An 18279-nucleotide genomic window follows, 5' to 3' on the forward strand; every position below is an offset into this window, starting at 1 on the left:
ATGGGGTTTTGGAGATTTTTTGAAGTTTTTTCCTAAAATTCCCAAGGAGCTGTAGTTGTTAAGGAAGGTGAAAGTCACATAGGTTGCACATGAAATCTCTCTGGCCACTGGACTTCACTGCTGGAAGAAATGGAATTGTAGGAAATAAACCCAAAATATGCCAGTGAGGCTGTTCTGTGGCCCGAAGTGGGTTTTTTTCCCCTCTGAGGGATGTGCCAGCTCAGCCTGAGCGCTGTAGCCTAAGGCAGGAGGAGTCAGCAAGGTGATGATCCTTGTCAGCGTGGCTGACAAGGATCTTCACTTCTGGGATGGCTCTGCTCGGTTTGGACCGGGAAGGCAAGGCACGGGGGAGGAAACTGCTGTAATGGAGAAGAGCAAAATGAAGTACTGTTGTGGAAAGTTTGGTGTGCAGCCAAGCAAGGCACCCAGACGTGAGAGGGAGGGCCCGGCTGGGGTAAGGAACACGGCACCTGATGTTACCCTGTAGCACCAAAGGGCAGGGCTTTGTTTCTGTGTGCTGCCACACAACTACTCTCATGTTTAGATTAGATGTTAGGAATAAGTTCGTTACCCAGAGGATGGTGAGGCGCTAGAACAGGTTTCCCAGAGAAGCTATGGCTGCCTCATCCCTGGAAGTGTTCAGAACCAGGCTGGAGGGTGCCCTGAGCAACCCGATCTAGTGGGTGGCATCCCTACCCATGTCAGGAGGGCTGGAATGAGATGAGCTGTAAGGTCCCTTCCAACCCAAGGCAGTCTCTGATTCTGTGTTCTCACACATACTGTGGTGCATAGCAGCTCATCTGCTGGGCCATCTGCTGAGCTCTCTGCGTACTCGAATTAGGACTGCGGCTCCTCATTCCTACGTGCAGCCTTTCACATTTTACACCTTCCTGACTCAAAATTTTCTTATCCTGCTTGATCCATTACATCATCTATCCTCACCAGCTGGGGCTGACTTCTAGGACAGCAGTGTTTGGCACTCTTTGCACTTGCTCTCACCCTTCAGGTTAATAACCTCACCTGGGGGAGAAGTGTTATATGCACTTGCCTGCACTCTGTGTGTTGCTCCATCAAACAGGGTCATCATTTCAAAGATGGTGCAGGAATCCCCCAGCCAGAAGCCAGCATCTGCTTTTGTGTTCTTTATTTCTAGGTCCTCAGCATACTGCTGGCCATGAGTCATGCAAATTCTATGCCAGGCAAAGCAAAAATGGCTGCACCATGCATAGATTTTATCTCTCAAATAGAAAGTGAGATGTTTCAGTGACAGTTTATTCTTCTTAAGAAGTTACCAATTTCTCTGCAACTCTACTGTTATATTGCACCATCATCTATCTGGCTGAAATCTCTTTTTGGGGAAAGTGTTGTGAGAGAGATGTTACACAAAATGAACTGAAATTGTGCATTTTAATATATTCATATTGATTAATTGTCTTCAATTTCCAGTTACAAGCTGGTAAATGCTACAGTTCCCATACCACACACCATCTCTCCCAGTGGCACTGGAGCTACCAGGAGCTCTGATAATGGCAGATCTGGGAACTTCCATTGGGAGGCAAAATCCTCCTATCTGCTTTTCTCTTCCCATTCCCTTGTTTCTGAAGACCACAGCTCTGTGCTTGATTTGCATCCAGCCAATTCTTACAAAAGCTAAAGGGAAAAGCCTCAAACTCAACTCTGATATTCCAGTTCAGTGTTTAATGAAGATGAGAGATTACCAGTCACAAGGTACTATTGTTAGTAGTAAAGAATACGTAGGGAAAACAGCTCAGATCATTTAAATTTTCCCCACATATATGGTCATAATGGGTTAGAATTTGGCACTACATTTTTAAGCTTCTGTTTTCTCCCTAAGCTCCTGTTTTGCTAGAGAACAAGGGGTGCCATTTCTATTTCAAGGTATTTTTTTCTGATGAGTCTAAATACTTTGTCCCTGAAATCGTTTCAGAGAGGACAAAGAGGTATTCCGAGAAGATAAAGGCAAATGAAAGCTTCAGATCTAACCTTCCAGTTTGACTCTGCACCTGCACAATTCCAGCAGCTTATTAAAGCCAATGTTTACTTGGTCTACAGTGACCAACTGCCCTACAACAAACTGATCTTAGGCTTTATGTCCATTAATAGTACAAGGTCTAATACCTGAGTGCTCTCCTCTGCCCCTTATCTTTTATTCATGTGAGTAGATGGCATATGCATAGATGGCGCATAAAAGAGTTGCTTTCTTAAAAAAACCCGCCAATCTCTGAACTAAAATCTACAACAATATGCTCATATAGAGATCCCAGTTCCATTTCCAAATCCAGTAAACCCGAGGAGCAAGTCAAACTGAAACCTGCCCGTGGGTGCACAGTAAGTTCTGAGCATATGAGAATTAGGGCACCGCTGCTGAAGTCTTCACATAGCTCAGGTTGCTAAACTACATGTAAATCATTTGCCTGGAAATATTCCTGAGACACAGCACTGGGGTGCATCTCTATGACTATCCTTCTCCATCACTGTATTCCGGAAAGGACTCCACAGCTCCCGCTTCCCAAAGGATCCCTCTGTCTCTTCACCTCACAAACATGTGCCACCCGTTCTCGAAGGACAGCTTTCACTAAAGGACCTCTGACCCCACAACAAGGTAAGTGCCACAGTGAGGGGAGTTCTTAGTGATTTAAGGCAGCAATGTAAATATAGTTTATCTTCATACAGCTTATCTGAAACCTGGCCGTGTCTGCCATTTTCTGCCTTGACATAATTTCATTCAGTTTAACAATCACGCTGTTTGCCCCAACAAAGAGCACAGGCAAACATCACTGCGGCCCATTTGGAGTACCCTAATGGGTAAACTGCTTTAATCTAACCAGCCAGCAAACCAAGTTCACTTACAAATTTTAGAAGACCATTTCAAGGACCTGGAAATATAATGAAAGACAAATATGTCCCTTGGGAGGATAACATAACAGAACTGCAGAGAGTATACTTCATCCTTCATTCCATTTAGCAATGGTGCTGCTGCTGCTGGTTAAAACTGGGCAGTTTGCTGAGCACAGGCAACACAGCCCTGGAAAGGACAGGCTGTAGGTTGCACTTCTCCCAGCTGGAGACTTCTGTGTAGAAAACGCCTGGTAAAATCTTATTCACTCCAAAGACTGATAAATCATAATAATTGCACTTTAGGGTTTGAGATAAATGCAGTCTCTGGCAAGGGTAAAGGATTTGACAGAGTCCAAATGAGGGTTTGAACTCCACAGGGGACAGAAAGCCTCTAACACCCCCTCCTTCAGTGTGAGGCTGAATACTGGTTGTGCTAGAAAACAGCCAGTGCCTCCAATCACAGCAGCAGCAACTCCTGTTGTAAGTAAATAAACAACCCTGATGGATCCTAAATTACTCATTTGTTATCTGACATAGAAAGTCAGGAATTCTGCAGACTCCCTCAAGGTCTAAGGCACTAGGGGTTGTCTTGGGGCTGAAAATCAGGAAAAATTAGGAAAGTTTCTTATTAAGCCAGCTATTCACATCCACTATTTCCACGTTAGGAAATGTTCCTAGTCATTCAAGTTCCATCCCTTCACTCAAGGACTATTAACAAAGAAAAAGAAAATTTTAACTCCCCTGCAATGTAGGATCAACCCTAGTCATACTTAACATCATTGGCTCTTGTTGTACCCTCTAATTTAATCCTCCTCTATAAGTTTTATGCTAAATGTGGGATTTTCTGGAATGCCTCAAATCTAAAGGTTTCTTGGGTAGGGGGAACATTTATTTGGTTCTTTGTAGAAAAGTAACAGATTTGCGGAACTACAAAAATAACAACAAGAAATCTTTAACAGGATTGCATGCACTGAACAGGTTTAGGTTGTAGCTGTGGGCTTCTTGCCTACTTCACAAAGGAATTAGAGCCCTTATACTGTGTCACGTGAATAATTTGTTTATAAGTAAACATATATTTAGAGAAAAGATCTTCCAGATCAATTACAAATCTGCCAAATTAACTCATGCATGAGTGAGCTTGGTCCAGTTCCTGCTTCCCACCTCCTGCTAGTGGGAAGGTCTGACAGCTCACAGCTGCTGCTTCCAGGAGAGCAGCGGGGCTGAGGGCGAGGCAGGACCACCGGGGTGCTGTGCCTGCCCACTGCAGTGTAGGGGCTTTGTGCTGGGGGAACACAGCCCAGAGCTTCCAGTGTCTGCAATACCACTGTGAAAATAAAGTCAGGGGCTGCTCTTTGCGAGTACTGAGGCTGCTGTGCTCGTTCCTAGGATAAGGGCTGCTTCTGCTCTGACTGGGTTTGATCCCCACATGGGCCGTTCACTGGGGAGTTGGACTCGATGATCCTTGTGGGTCCCTTCAAACTCAGAATATTCTGTGATTCCATGGCTGACATGGATGGAGGGAGGGCTGGGCTCTGTTTTTCATATTAACGGCTTGCAGTTCCCACCATTTACTGAATCAGCCCCTGAAGCTCAAACAAAAGCTCGTGGAGCCAATGTACCTCAGGAGCACACAGAGTTAGCAGAGGAGGGATAAAATGGCCCTGCACTTGTGCACGATCATGAGCCAGGCTCACAAAGATGTTGAGGCAGCTGAAGGTGCAGGCAGGTACCTGGGGCCACTCATAAAGAACCTAAACACGTTTTTGTATATCTGGTCCTTGGTAACCTGCCAGACTACTCCAAAAAGGACAATGGACTCAAATTTCCTGTTTCTGGCTTCACAGGAGCACATTTTCTCAAAGCTTGTTCCTTCTGTCAGATTTTCCCTTCAGAGCAAGCCTTTGCAGAGTAAATTTTCAACAGTTCCCCATGTCCTTTGATATCTCCAAGTAGCTACTCAGTTCACAAAACCGTGAGGTGCCACAGTTTTACCAGTTTCCCTTGCAAATTTGATTTTGCAAAGAACAAAGCCAAAAGACTTAGTAGAACTCCCCAGGTGTCATTTTTTTTAGTACTCTCACATGCTCAGAAATTCTGTTGTAACTTCCTTCTAAGTAGTTGGGGGTTAATGAGACTGAAGAGAATGATAGGAAGGAAAGAAATAATTATATATTCTCTTTTTTTCTCCACATGTCCCAAATGTCACCTCTGACCTGGCTTTCTATTTCTGGCATGGACTAAACTCCCTCTATTTATTTAGCAGCCTACACACCATTACAGTAACATAGCAACAGTACTTTCAGTTGTGAATTTGAAAAAAAAAGTAAAAAAAGGAACATATGAACATGTTAAAATTGTTAAAGCATCGTAGTCTAGTAACACTTCAATAAATGCTTTTTTTTTTCCCCTTTAAATGACAGAATTATTAGGTTTTCAACCTGCAAACCCAAAGGAGAGGGATGCACAGGAGAACCAGTGTCACCACCACAAAGCCTGTTCTTCATATGCCAATCCAACTGTCCCCTAAACTTTCTGTTTGTTTGTCTTAATGATGTTTCAGCTTGACTATTTCTCAGGCTCAGCACAGATGCAAGCGGGAGTTTGGGGAGGATACTGAAATAATGATGAAATTTATCTAGTGGTTTTCCCTCTCTTTCGAAAAGCAGTTCACCATTATTTTATAATTCATAGCTCAAGGGTGATATGACACTCAGAGTTATCTGTCAGAAACAAACATTTAAAAAGTATAAAGTGAAGTTGGAGTAACAGTGCCATTTTCAGCTGACAATCCAAATCCCACTGTTTTACAGGAAAAGTTAATCAGTGTAAAAGCAGCCCCAGAGTCAGGGGAGGATCCAGTGAAAACATGTTGTAAATCTTCTTTCAGTGGGAGCAAAGCACCTAAAAATCTCCAAGAAACCCCAATTCCCTGAGCTACTTGAGTGCTTCTTAGTTTTAAACCTAAGGCCTCAGTGAGAACACAATTATTTTCTTAGGATGGGTTCAGAATGCTGAACTTATTAAAAATAAAACTTCTTAAGCTTGCAAAGCTTCCCCTATAAATATTAGTAAACAATACAGATGATGTAGCTGGAATAGCAGTGAGCACTTGGCCAAGGAGTGTATGACTTCTCCTGAAACTGTTTCTTCATTGCTACTGTAAACTCAGCTGGCACCTCTTCAGATGTTTCTTCTCCTCTCATAGGGATTTGATCAGCTCAGTCACCTCTGAACACTGGGGGCTTTTCTGTGGAATCGGCAGCAGACCTTGGAAGCTCAGCTTTACAGCAGGGACACATGGGCAGCCTTCTCAGCACTCACAAACTCAGTTCTTTGGTAAACTTAGTGCCTTCGCTGCACAGTTTGTAAAGTCTGCAACGAAAACATAGTTCATGCTTGTTCTGAACTATTGGCTTCTCCTTGGCACGACCAGTTCATGTCAGCTTGAAAAAATGGCCTCACAACTGTAAAATCCTTGAACTTCTACAAACAGTTTGCAAGTCTGGTATGCAAAAACAGATTGTTCAGAAACTATGTGCTCTGCTGGCACTACAACAGTTGCGAAGTTAGAAAGTGTCCCCTTATGGCTGTTATTCTGTCCAACAGAAATATGAATACATAACCCATGATCCCTGGGACTTGGGAGTCACAGGATGAATATTTATCACTAACAGGGCTCACAGAAATGATTGTCTTTAAAAAAAAAAAAGTCAAAAACAAGTTGAAAACTTTGATATGACACCCTAAGTTCCATTTAAATTAACACTCTCATTTAAATAATTTCAAATTCATATTAATAACAACATTGTACTTACTTTCTGTAAAATGCTCTATGGGAAGGGATCCTGGATAACTGAAATGTGCTGTTCAGGGCTTTTGTGGAACACTACAAAGCAGTTTTGACTGCAAGGGTCAGGTGGGGTTTCTGGCATCAGGTGGGAAGGGAATAACAAAATTTCTAAGAGTAGTTGTCTCATTCTAACAATTACAAAGCTATGAATGAGTTAGCCTCAGAAAGGGAGTGTTTTTCTGCCACAAGAACTAGACATCAGTTTCGGTGGTCTTTTTAAACAAATACTAAGTTGCAGCAGATTTTAAAACTGAGTTTTGCATGGCTATCTGTTTGTTGGTTTGTTTATTTGTTTTCCTGATGCAACACAAACTGAAACAAGTCAAGGATAGCAGAAAAAATTTTTAAAGTTCAAGTATTTCATTTTGTTCAACAATTAAATGAGAGAGAAGAAAATGTATTTTATCTGGCTAGAAGTAATGTTTTGACATGCAAATTTTATTTCAAAACCAGCATTTTTTCCTTGTCTTATCACGTTACTAATTCATTTCCAAATCAAATGAAAAGGACAAGAAAGTAAATAAAATGACTGTTTCTCTACCGAGTAACATTTTAGGTGCAAACTTGTCCCTTTCCCTAAAAACCTATCAAATTTTCATAATGCACATTCATAGCAATTTAATGCATCATTGGTAGAAGTAATCTGTTTATCCATGGTTTTAATGCTACAACAAAGAGTTCACCAAAGTATGACTTGCAATGCTTTTTCCTCTAAGCCATGTTTGACTGCATCACTAGTTGGACTACCACTCAAGTTAACATTTCCTTCTCTATTTCAAACTAGCATGTTTTTTTCTCCCAAGTCTCTATTTTTGAATGCAAAGACCTGATAACTTGTGGGTTTCTGTTTTGAAGAGAAACCCATAGCTGAACATTCCTGTGCACTGAAAACATGAAGTCAAAGATTAAACTGGGGCTTCAGGACTGTTACAGCTCCACCCAAATAAATAGTCCAAGGGAAATTATTCTGATACACAGGTTGCCAAGAACAGCAGTGTTTTTTTCAAAATTATTTCTTTCTTAGAAATCAACCTATCTCATTAAACATTGCATTTAAACTATCAAAACATGGCTAAAATGGAAGAAAACGGTCTAGAATAAACATCGCACTTAACCTACCAAAACAAGGTTAAGTGTGGAAAATGGTCTGATTTGCACGTAGCTAATTGCAAATGCTTAACTCCAATGATGGAAACTCCTCCCTAACATAAATATTCTGCTGTTATTTTACCAGTGAGATCAATTTGTACAGGATTTCACAGAGAAGGGAAGGTGTAGGCTGCCACATAGGAGCTTCTGCTTGGAGGCCTTCATTTACTTAAAATTCAGTTCTTAATATACAAACTAGATAGACCAGAATATACACTGGATTTTAAAATGAAGCAACAACAGAAAAAACATAGGCACAAAACTTACAACTAGAACAAGCTATAGGCTTTGACACCTTTCTCCATCACATGGGACTACTATTTCCACCCAAACTATGAACTAGAGTTACACAACCCATGCAAATTAGTTAAATACAGTCAGTTATTTCAATGAGAACTTGGGATATGGATTCTAGAAAGGTATTAAAGGTGACCATAATTCTCTATTTAGAGGGGAGAGGACTCAAGAGGTGAGGCTTTGTAGAAAGCATTTGGAAATAAAAGGACTTCAGTGTTTGGCTTTTTTTATGGATAAAAATGAAGTTCAGATTTCAATTTGCTAGTTATTTTTTGGAAACTTCCCCCAAGCCCCAAACCAGCAGAAGAGGTACTTGACCTCACATAGCACTTGGGGATTTCTTTAGGGGAGGGTGGCAGTGTCCTCTGCTGACAGCAGCCCAACGTTAGATCCGAGAGCAGATGCTCTGCATCCCACCCGCCCGCGGCCGTGCTCTGCCACTCTTGTTCCTATTACTTCAGCAAACTCTTCCATAATTCTACTTTTTCTTCTTAGTGGCCAGTAACTTCCTGTTTGCTCTCCTGATAAATACCAGAACTTCAGCTAAAAATGGAGAAGTTGTCTACATTCACTTATCTCCCAAACCCCTGGCCATGGTGTGCTGCGGTCAGGTCCTGGCAGATCCCCCAACGGTCAGAGACATGTGGCTGCGCCCTGCTGGGCCCCTCTGACAGCCCAAAGCACAGAGGCAGCAGGAGCAGACACTGCTTTACTCTCTTTTTCCATCTGGTACACTAATTTACACCTCTATTTGTCTTCCCAGACCAGACACTCTGAGAAGAAGCGTGGCAGGAAGTGCAAGGCTACATTTTCTAATACGAGGTCCATTTTGGACTCTTTGTTCTAGAGAAGCTGACAAGGAATTTTGATTTTCAACAACGTTTGAAGAAATCAGTCACTCAAGTAAAGTGGGAAACTTGCCTTTTTTTTGAGCAAGTGGTCTTCCCTCATCAATTTGTATAGTACTGAAGATTAAAAATAGCTCTTCAGCAGGGGGACAGCTGTGCAGCAGTGACTTAAATGGAGCTGCACTGACTCACAACAAGCAAGCATCTGTATATAGCCCTTTACTACTGCAAACCACGTAACTTAACACTGCCAGTAAATAAACAATGGTGTGTCACTCAGCAGAGCTACTGCTGCTGTTCCTCACTGGTGTGACAAACTATGGGACAGTGGTTTAAGGACAAGTTGCAATTAGCCATGTGTTAAAAATCCCATCTCCTTATCAGCACATGAGCAATGTGTCTTCTCAATGGTACTAGTCTCTTATTTCATTAAACATCCTCTGTGCCTTCTTCCATGTTGTTTTCCTCTCATAGTGACTTTTGCACTGGCTGTGCTAAGTCCTTTGTTTTCTAGGCCATGAAACCATTCCTTCCTTCCACCTCCACCAATAAATAGAAAACAAACAATAACAATCAGTGATCACATATATTTCCATACGAAAAGTATCAAAAAGCCAGCTGTTCAATGCTGACATTACAGAATTGGGATGGATGTATTCAGCACTAATATAAAGAACTGTGAAACCCATCGAATTTGAAGCAGATTCTCCCATGGCATCTAATTTCCTTATGATCCACTAACATCAATACCAAAATTTCCAGCGGGGCTAGATTTTCCTCTTGTGGAGCTGAATGTCAAGCTATGCCTGAAACTTAGCATTTTTGGTCTGGAGCAGGATGGACTTCACCTCCATCACCACCACTTCTTAGTTTTTGTTAGCAGTTTCTTCATCTCTGTCTCCGCCCCATACCAGCCTCCCCCAAGCTTTGGGTGTTCCTTGGCACTGCTCAGGCCCACACAGCCCTGATCAGTGAGAAAAGCTGGAACCAAGTGGGGAAATGAGAACAGCACAGCTTTCAGGTCACAGTTAGAGGACAAAGAACTGCAACACACACCAAATACTCTCCTGGGAGGCTCCTTGCACAACTGCCTCTTTAGATAGGCTGACGTGGTGGTTTCATGGTTCAAGTATCAGTCAGAGGGAAAAGCATTGCCCATGCTATTAAACCACTATTAGAGTATTTGCCTGCTGTAGCAAAGCTCCCTGTGCTTTCTAATGAATTCTGTGCATTTAGCATTAAGCTCTCTGTTTTTACAGAAAGTTAGACTTGGGTAATTAATCTCATGTTCGTTTCCTGCACATGCAAGAGAGCAGCCTTTGTTAGGGAATGATAAGACACTTCTAAGAATAGTGCTAAGAGCATCAGCTTTGTAAGACATTACAGGAAAAATATAGATTCTTAACACCTGCTTTTTGCTTTTCAAAGTTTTGAAAACAATGTTCTCCTTACCTAGACCCAAATGCTGACTTGTTTACACACAGAAAACCTAATTGTTTTCTTCAGAGAACAAGCATAAATAAAGGTATACTTTGGTCTTTAGGCTCCAGCCTTGGAAAGATTAATTTGTTTAATTTGACAAACACTGTAAATATCCTCAGTGGCTTCAGTGGGACCATCTGCAGTTCCCAGTCTCACAACACAAATTCATCGCTTTGTCTAATTTCTTAAGTACAGATTCAACTGAAATTAATTGGATTTTCTTAGTGGTTGTAATAGGTGGAAGATTAAGAATTTCTCTGTGCGTAAAATAAGGTGACCCTCAGGTTGGACCTTACAAAGGCTGGATGCTGAGCTCAGGAAAACGTAAACTGGGAGACAGACCCATGGGAGCAGCAGAGCCTCGGCAGTATAGGAGAGGTCCCATGAGCAGCAGACCAAGCTGGCATTTGAAGCTCCCTGGAAGCTTCAGCTCAGACCGTGGGCTTTGCCAGCTGAACACAAAGGGTGGTGTACAGTTTGGGGATTTATGTATGTTGTCAGTTCAGAACCAGAGCCAACACCATTCTCCTGTAAGCGGTTGACACTTGACACCTACTGAAGTCAGTTTAAACAGTTATTGTTTTAAAGCTCTGTTGTTTTTAAGCAGTCACTGTGGTTCAGCCTGAGCTATCTGCCACCCCAGTGCAAGATGCACAAGCTGCCATGCTGGTGAAACTGTATAAAAAGTGGAGGGAAAATAGTTTACAGCAGGTGAGAGACAATTTCCATCTGGTTTGTAGCATCCACTGTGTAACCAGTCATATGAGAAAGGACATTAAGCTTTGCTGTACTTGCAGCAGATTTATTTCTGCTTTATGATAGACAAAGGAGTAGCTTATCCTCCTAACCAGAAAACAGAGCCTAATCTGCAGAGATCTGGCTAATCTAGTGGTTGATGTTTAGCGAATAACATAGAACAAATTTTCCTTGGTTTTGTTGTGCAAAATCTGAGCAGAGCAGACTGCAACTAGTCTTGTGAGCTGATCAGAGCCCCTGTTGTGACTATTATCTTGACTGTATAATGGGGCTTTCAAATCCCAGCTTTATCACATTCTGTTTTCTCTACTTTGCCCTTTTATGAATATTGAGTCATCAAAAATAGCTTCACTGACAGAGTTACTAATGATACCAGCTGGGTGAATCAGTGGCTCTTACATTGTGTCTGCTATACAGTCCTATTCGTACACTCGTTACAAAATATAGCAAAAATTAGAGACCCATATTTTATTTGCAGCTCCCCTGAGACACATCATAGTGGTTATTTTAGAATTGGAAAATGCTAACCGAACAAAGCAAATATTCAGCCATTTCAATGCAATACTGTGGTCTAAAAGAAGAAACTCTGATTTAGAATAAGTTAAAACTAAAATCTAACATCAGGAAATTATCCTTTCTGCTAGTCTTTGGTGCTAAGAAAAAATACACCACTAAATGATATCCACCACATTCTTCACGATACAGTTATGCCTCATATTACTAGAAAAAGCTAACATCAGCAGTCCGGAGAAAATGCTGATAAACAGAAGTGAATACGACAAATGATGTAAGCCATGCACTCGGCTCGGCAGCGAGAGACACGTTCGGTGGCATCCTACCAGTACAGAGCTCGGGGGTAAGTTAGGTTAGAAGGGCATGACTCAAACGGGTATTACCGAATGCAAAAGTGTAACAACACAACAACATATCAACATGCCTGATGAAGAACCACCACAAATGAGTATGCAAAATGGCCCACGATGGGCTTTACATTTTTAATGCTGTCCCAAGCAAAATTTTAAGGGTCATTTATTCCTACCCGGAGCGCCTTCCTCAGAGCCCTGGACCGAGACAGTTTCCTATGTTTGCAACACACATCCTTTTTTTTTTTTTTTTTTTTTTCCAAACAGGCAGGCAGATAGAGAATGAAACAAGGGGCCCCCTTCACACATAACGCAGTTCAGCTCTCCATGCAGGGCTCGCTTATTCTCGCCAGCCTCCTTCACCTTCCAGCTATCAGGAACTTTACAGAACAGCATCTTCCAGCACCTCTTTATCACGGACCAAAAGTGAAGCTTTCTGTTGGCTACCGGATCTGGCATTGGTAAATAAAACTATTGCAGATGTTGCCTTTAGCAAGTGCCATTGCAATTACAGAGCATCTTAACAAAGCAGAGACTCAGAATTTAAATTATTAGGATTTGGGCTGTTTGGTTGTTTTTTCCTTTTTTTTTTTTTTTTTTTTTTTTTTTTTTTTTTTTTTTTTTTTGTTAGGATGTTCTTGCCCGTCCCTGGAAAAGTGACATCTGCAATACTATTACAACAATTCTGCTAGTTACGGCAACATTAACTGAAACCGAAATGTGGTTTTTAGCCTGATATGTTGCATAACAACTGAAGAATTATAATCTTACGAGACGGGAAAGGTTAATTCCAAAGGGCACAAGAATGTCGGTGAAAACTAAAATACTCCGTAAACGCATGGACTTGGAAATCTTTTTGTTTTGGTCCGAGGCGAAGCCGAAACAGGAGAGAGCTTTCAAAGGGACAAACGAGACAGCGAGCACACGCCGAAATCCCTTTAGCGAGAGAGAAAAAAAAAATACCAGCAGAGCCTCTGCACTTACGTATCTCTTGAGTTTCTTCTCGGGGGGTGATTTGATGAGCCATCCAGTGCAAACCACGTCCCCCGAGCTCATCTTCCCCCCCGGCGCGGAGCGGCGGCGCGGGATCCAGGGTGCGGGCTGCGTGTGCGTGTGTGTCCGCCCGCGGGTGTGTGCCTGCGTGTGCGGGTCTGTGTGCTCCCGGCTGTGTGCTCCCGGCTGTGTGCGTGCTCCCGGGTGTGTGTGTGCGGGTGCCTGTCCGCCCGTGCGGGTGTGTGGGTGTGTGTATTGTTCCCAGCCAATTCGCACCCGCAGCAATCAGCTTCCTTCAGCTGCGCTCTGCCGCGGCTCCAGCCCGCGGAGGAAGTCATGACATTGATCACTGACACGGCCAGCCCTCCCTCCGCCGCCAGCACAATGCAACACACCGAGCACGTGATGGGCGGCCGGGGCTCGCCGCCGCCGCCTGCGACACCCCCGGCACCGGCACCGACAGCGGGCTGCTCCCGCGACCGGCCGCGCATCGCCCCGGACACCCCTGCCCGGAGCTCTGGGGATGATGGACACTCCCTGCCGGAGCCCCGGGGATGTTGGACACCCTCTGTCCGGAGCCCCGGGGATGCTGGACATCCCTGCCCGGAGCGGGGATGCTGGCCGCCCATGCCAGGAGCCTCGGGATTAGCGGCCACCCCTGCCCGGACCCCCGGGGTGAGCAAGCCCCAGAGCTGAGCCGTGGGAGCGCCGGGCGGGGCGCGGTGGCCGCAGTGGTCTCCGTGAAGTGTCGTGGTGACCCGGCGGGGTTGACCGCGATGGCCAGAGAAGGGCCCTGGCCTGCGAGGGAGGCGCAGCCAGCGCCGGCAGGGCCAGTCCCCACTGCTGCTGTCCCCACTGAGACCTCCACCGCGGCTTCCACCATCCGCCAGACTTTGTCGGTTTGCGGATTTAAAGGTTTTTCAGTAGGATTTAGTCCCTTGTATGAATTTAATAGGAATAAACTTGATTTTTCTTCTCACATCATCATATATTTTTAGAAACAGACTTTTTCAGAAGTGCCCTCAAGGAGACAGGTTGCCATTCCACTGTCACAAGTAAAAAATACTCCCACAAAGTGCATAACTTTGCTGATATCCTTGTAGTCAGTGCCTCTTTCCAGGATGGGAAATTCCTGCTTTTTCAAGGACAGGGCAGCTTGTATTCATTTTTAAGAAGTCCTTTTTAACTTTGACTTAAAGTGGACGCAGTGATTCTTCACTGGGTTTCACGACTCTGTAATTCCAGGAGTCTCACATGCCCCTGCCCAGATACAGCACTCATGGTGCCCTGACTCTGCAAGGTGTGATCAGCAGCAGCGGGCCAGTGGGAAAGTTTAATACTTTCACAGAATTTTTCATGTCTCTGCTGGGGCTCTTTGACAGGGCAGGCTGAAAACAGCTTGCAGTGTCACTGCTGGAATCTCACAAACTAGAAACCATAACTGTTTTTTTCTAGTTTTTAAGCAAAAATGTGGTGGCAATATGTATTTATTATATTTAATATAATATGTACTATAAATGGCATACAATATATAAATATATGCTCTATGTACATTTACATAAAAATATAAATAAATCCGTACAAACTCATAGCGTTCCTATTGCTAGTGCTTTACATTATCACTGATCTTAAAAAAATCCTACCATAAATGAAAACTGTCATGAATAAACTATAAACAGTTTATTTCAAATGTGCTCAGAGTTCTTTTGATATGTTTTTGTTTGAGTGTGACTTTCATGCAGCCCTACAATACTATTTAATTCCCAGCCTTCCATTCTACTACCACCTTCACTCAGCTCCATTTATCCTTTATTCACAGTGATGTTTTAACAACTTCACATGTTTAATAGCAGGTTTGTGAACAAGGCTTTGTAAGACTTTTCCTTGGAGAGATGCATCCAGCCACAGAATTATTTAGGGAAGGAAAGTCACACTTTCCTTCCACATGTGACTTGCCTGTGTCACTCTGACAGATACAGTAGCCTTAAACCTAAAGGCTTTAAAACATCAGTCTGCCAAAATAAAATGAGTTTTGATGCACTTCATGTGTTATCCCTGCGGTGTCCTAACAATACCCATTTTTTACTGGATCATCCTTCAGACAGATGGGTTCCCTTGTGCAGCTTTATAACCACTTGCAGAAAGGCAGCAGAGGGAATGGGGAGGGAACAGGACACAGGTACAAGGAGCCTGGACTGCCAAGTGGATCTAAACACTGAATACCAAACCACACCTTAAGGAGAGCTCTGGCTCTGTCTTTGCTGTGGTCAGTGGTAATGCTGCTTAAATCACCAGCAGTCACCATCTTTTAAGTCACTTGTCCCTGCCCTTCTGCCATTGCCTCCATAGCACAGACACAGTTTATTTGTGTGCCTACATGAGGAACTGAATCACAAAACTGACTGTTTGGAAAAGAATGAGTCAAAAAAGAGAGCTTGTTTTCCAGTTGGATCAGGACTAGTTTCCTGATCTGATAAATGTCGTGGCCTACTACACACTTGCACCTGACCAAGGGAGCGGGCGATGCAGGGGCAATAATAAGAAATCAGCAGTTGCTTAAATTGGCACTTCTGCCCAAAAACCGCCTGCTGAGTGGTAGCCATGGTGACAGGGAGGGGTACAGCGATTCTGTTCCCTGCTCGATGTGTCATTCCTCTGTCAGACAGCTCCTGTCCTCTGGAACTGCTGGAATGGCTCAGCTGCTTGTGAAGCACCTGCCCAACAACTTGCATTCAGTGTAATCAGAACAAATAAAATCTGTGCCAGTTTACTTACGGTGCCAGTAGCCCGAGGAGAAATACAGGAAGCCATAATTAAGCAGAGCATGTGGGGGTTAACATGTTTGTTATGAAAGCTGCTGTGCCTTCTTGGCATTTGTGCTCCAAACATTAAAAGAGCAAATAAAGTTCTTTTCTTACCCTGACGACTTTCATTGTGCTGATAATGTGTCACTCAGGCTTGTGTTTGATAATAACAGGCTTAAAAATGAATGGTATCTCATCCTGATGGAAGAAGTGAGATTTCACTTTTATCCTGATTCATGCAAAGATTATTCAGCCACTTTTAAAACATAAAATTATTTACTTAAATCCATCATCATGATGGTGAACGACAGAGTCTTTGTTTTAAAAGTCTTGCAGTTGAAAACATATGCAGAGGGCGAACTGAGGTTGGAAAGAGAATGGAAAGTGAGGGGAAAGAAGAGCAAAGAAAAATTGATTTCGGCTGAACACTTCTGCAAAACCCTTGGGGTGTTCTATTTTAGTTCCAGCTTTTGCATTTATCCATTAGCATTTCATTTTGGACTTCAAGTATGTTTTGAATACATGTGGTGAAATCACTGGCAAAACTCAATTAAGAAAATTTAAAAATAAAATTTATTTTCTTAATATTATTGTGATGCTGGCAAGTTTGAAAGTGTGGAATTACACATATTTGCTTAGGTTTATTTGTCTCACTTAGCTTATTGCATTGATGGGAAACTCCTTCGTGACTCTACAGAGTACTGATTTAAAGAAGTTAAGTGTGCTATTTAAACTTGTCCATTTCCATGTTGCAGAACAACTGGTGATGTTATTATTAATCTTGAGAGTAGTGAAAGTTCTTGTTTTCCTGTGGACAAACGAATAATCAGGATGGAAAGAATGGGAAAAATCAGGAGAATTTATTTTATTCACAATTTATAGTTATTGAAAGAGGAAGAGACACCAGAGTTATCTAGACTGACATTTCCACAAGCAGATATTTTTCTGAGAATCCAGCCCCACATTTAATTTACATCACCACACAGGCCTGGTGAAGGTTGAGGTGCATGCAAGAGGCAGTCATGGCCCTGGGAGAACAGCCCTTTTCTCTCATCTAGCGACTGATCCCTGTTTACACATGGAACTCGCACCACACTTACTCAGCAGAATGCTGACATGCCTCTGCAGCATTCCCTCAGCAAGCAGAACAGCCTAGTGCCACAAAAAGACATGACACAGTATATATGTTCCAGCTGTTCCTGACAGTTACCACTCTGCTCCCCCCTGCAGACAAATATTTCACTCCCTCTCCATTCACAAGGACAAATTTAGCAAAGTCACGGGGGATAATTCAGCCCCTTCTCTTCCTTTCAGTAGCCTGTCCTCACCATACAAATCAGGTCTGATGGAGGAATGCACACAGATCCTCAGAGCAGCTTGATTTGTTGCTGTTGTTCAAACAATTAACTACAGAAGCCAGAGCCTGACCACGGGCACAGACCGATGACGACGTCTCTGCACTGTTCTGGTTGTCTGAGGGATATGTTCTGCCTGGTTCATGCTGTGCACTTGGGCACCCCCGGGCTCTCAGTGGCAGCGAGACCCAACACCTGATTCCAAGGCAGGAGCCACTGCGAAAATAAAAGAAGAAAACAGACAGTTGAACGTTGCTGTGGTTTTGCTCCAGGAAGCATATGAACTATGTGAGCTGCATGTGGGTATGGCCTTTATTGTTGTGGACAGGGCAGAATCTAATTTTACCAAAAGCACTCATGACACATAGGGAGAACTCTGTCAATCCCTTTCAGAAAACAGACCAACGCCCTCTGGCACTAACCTCCTTTGGGAAACAGCAGCAGACATCCAGCATCTCATAGGAAAGTCTCCTGTTTAGGAAAGTAACTGGTGGAAGGGCTGGAATTCTGCTGGATAGTGCATTTATTTGCAAATGTAAAACTGTCTTTTTCTAAAGTGGGGGTGCCAACAAACAGGTTCACTTTGGTTCAAACCCCTGCCCTGTCTCTTTTGCCAGAAGAGAGGTTTCTCTCTTTGTCATCCACGAAAGCACAGATTAAATATTGCATTTTTGCTATTTTTCAGCTTCTGCTTGCAGACTAGTAAACAATACATAGGTGGATAAGTTGGTCTTACACTCTACATAGGCATTGCTAGCAACCCTTTTGTGAGGATTTCCTTGTGGGGTAATTACAACAATGGCTCCTCAAGGTCAGCAAATAATCCTTGCAGTTGAGGGAGGAGATACGGAAGCAGAAAAGATGGCTTTTTAAAAGAGCCAAAATTTCTCTTCTAATTGTCTTAATCACCTTTTGAAGCTAAGAGAAACCCACTTCATTTTTCATACATAACAATAACCAATACTCAGCTCATATGTGAGGTCTACTGATTAACTTTATATGGCAATTTGGAGGAGTTTGCCT

At 43.0% G+C, this 18279-nt stretch overlaps 1 protein-coding gene across 2 annotated transcripts in view; it reads right to left on the bottom strand.

Moving 5' to 3' along the window:
• The window catches only part of GAB3 (GRB2 associated binding protein 3), a 65576-nt gene extending 52206 nt beyond the window's left edge, over positions 1-13370 (bottom strand). The window contains exon 1 of one of the 2 annotated variants that reach the window (XM_064669841.1): positions 13089-13288. In XM_064669841.1, coding sequence (XP_064525911.1) covers positions 13089-13160 — 72 coding nt within the window. In that variant the 5' untranslated portion in view covers positions 13161-13288. Of the gene's footprint in view, positions 1-13088 lie in introns of both variants that reach the window. The other variant, XM_064669843.1, reaches the window with a different exon arrangement.
• Between the last annotated feature and the right edge of the window lie 4909 nt (positions 13371-18279).

The sequence above is a fragment of the Pseudopipra pipra genome, chromosome 13 (assembly GCF_036250125.1).
Source record: "Pseudopipra pipra isolate bDixPip1 chromosome 13, bDixPip1.hap1, whole genome shotgun sequence".
NCBI classification, from domain to species: Eukaryota; Metazoa; Chordata; class Aves; order Passeriformes; family Pipridae; genus Pseudopipra; species Pseudopipra pipra.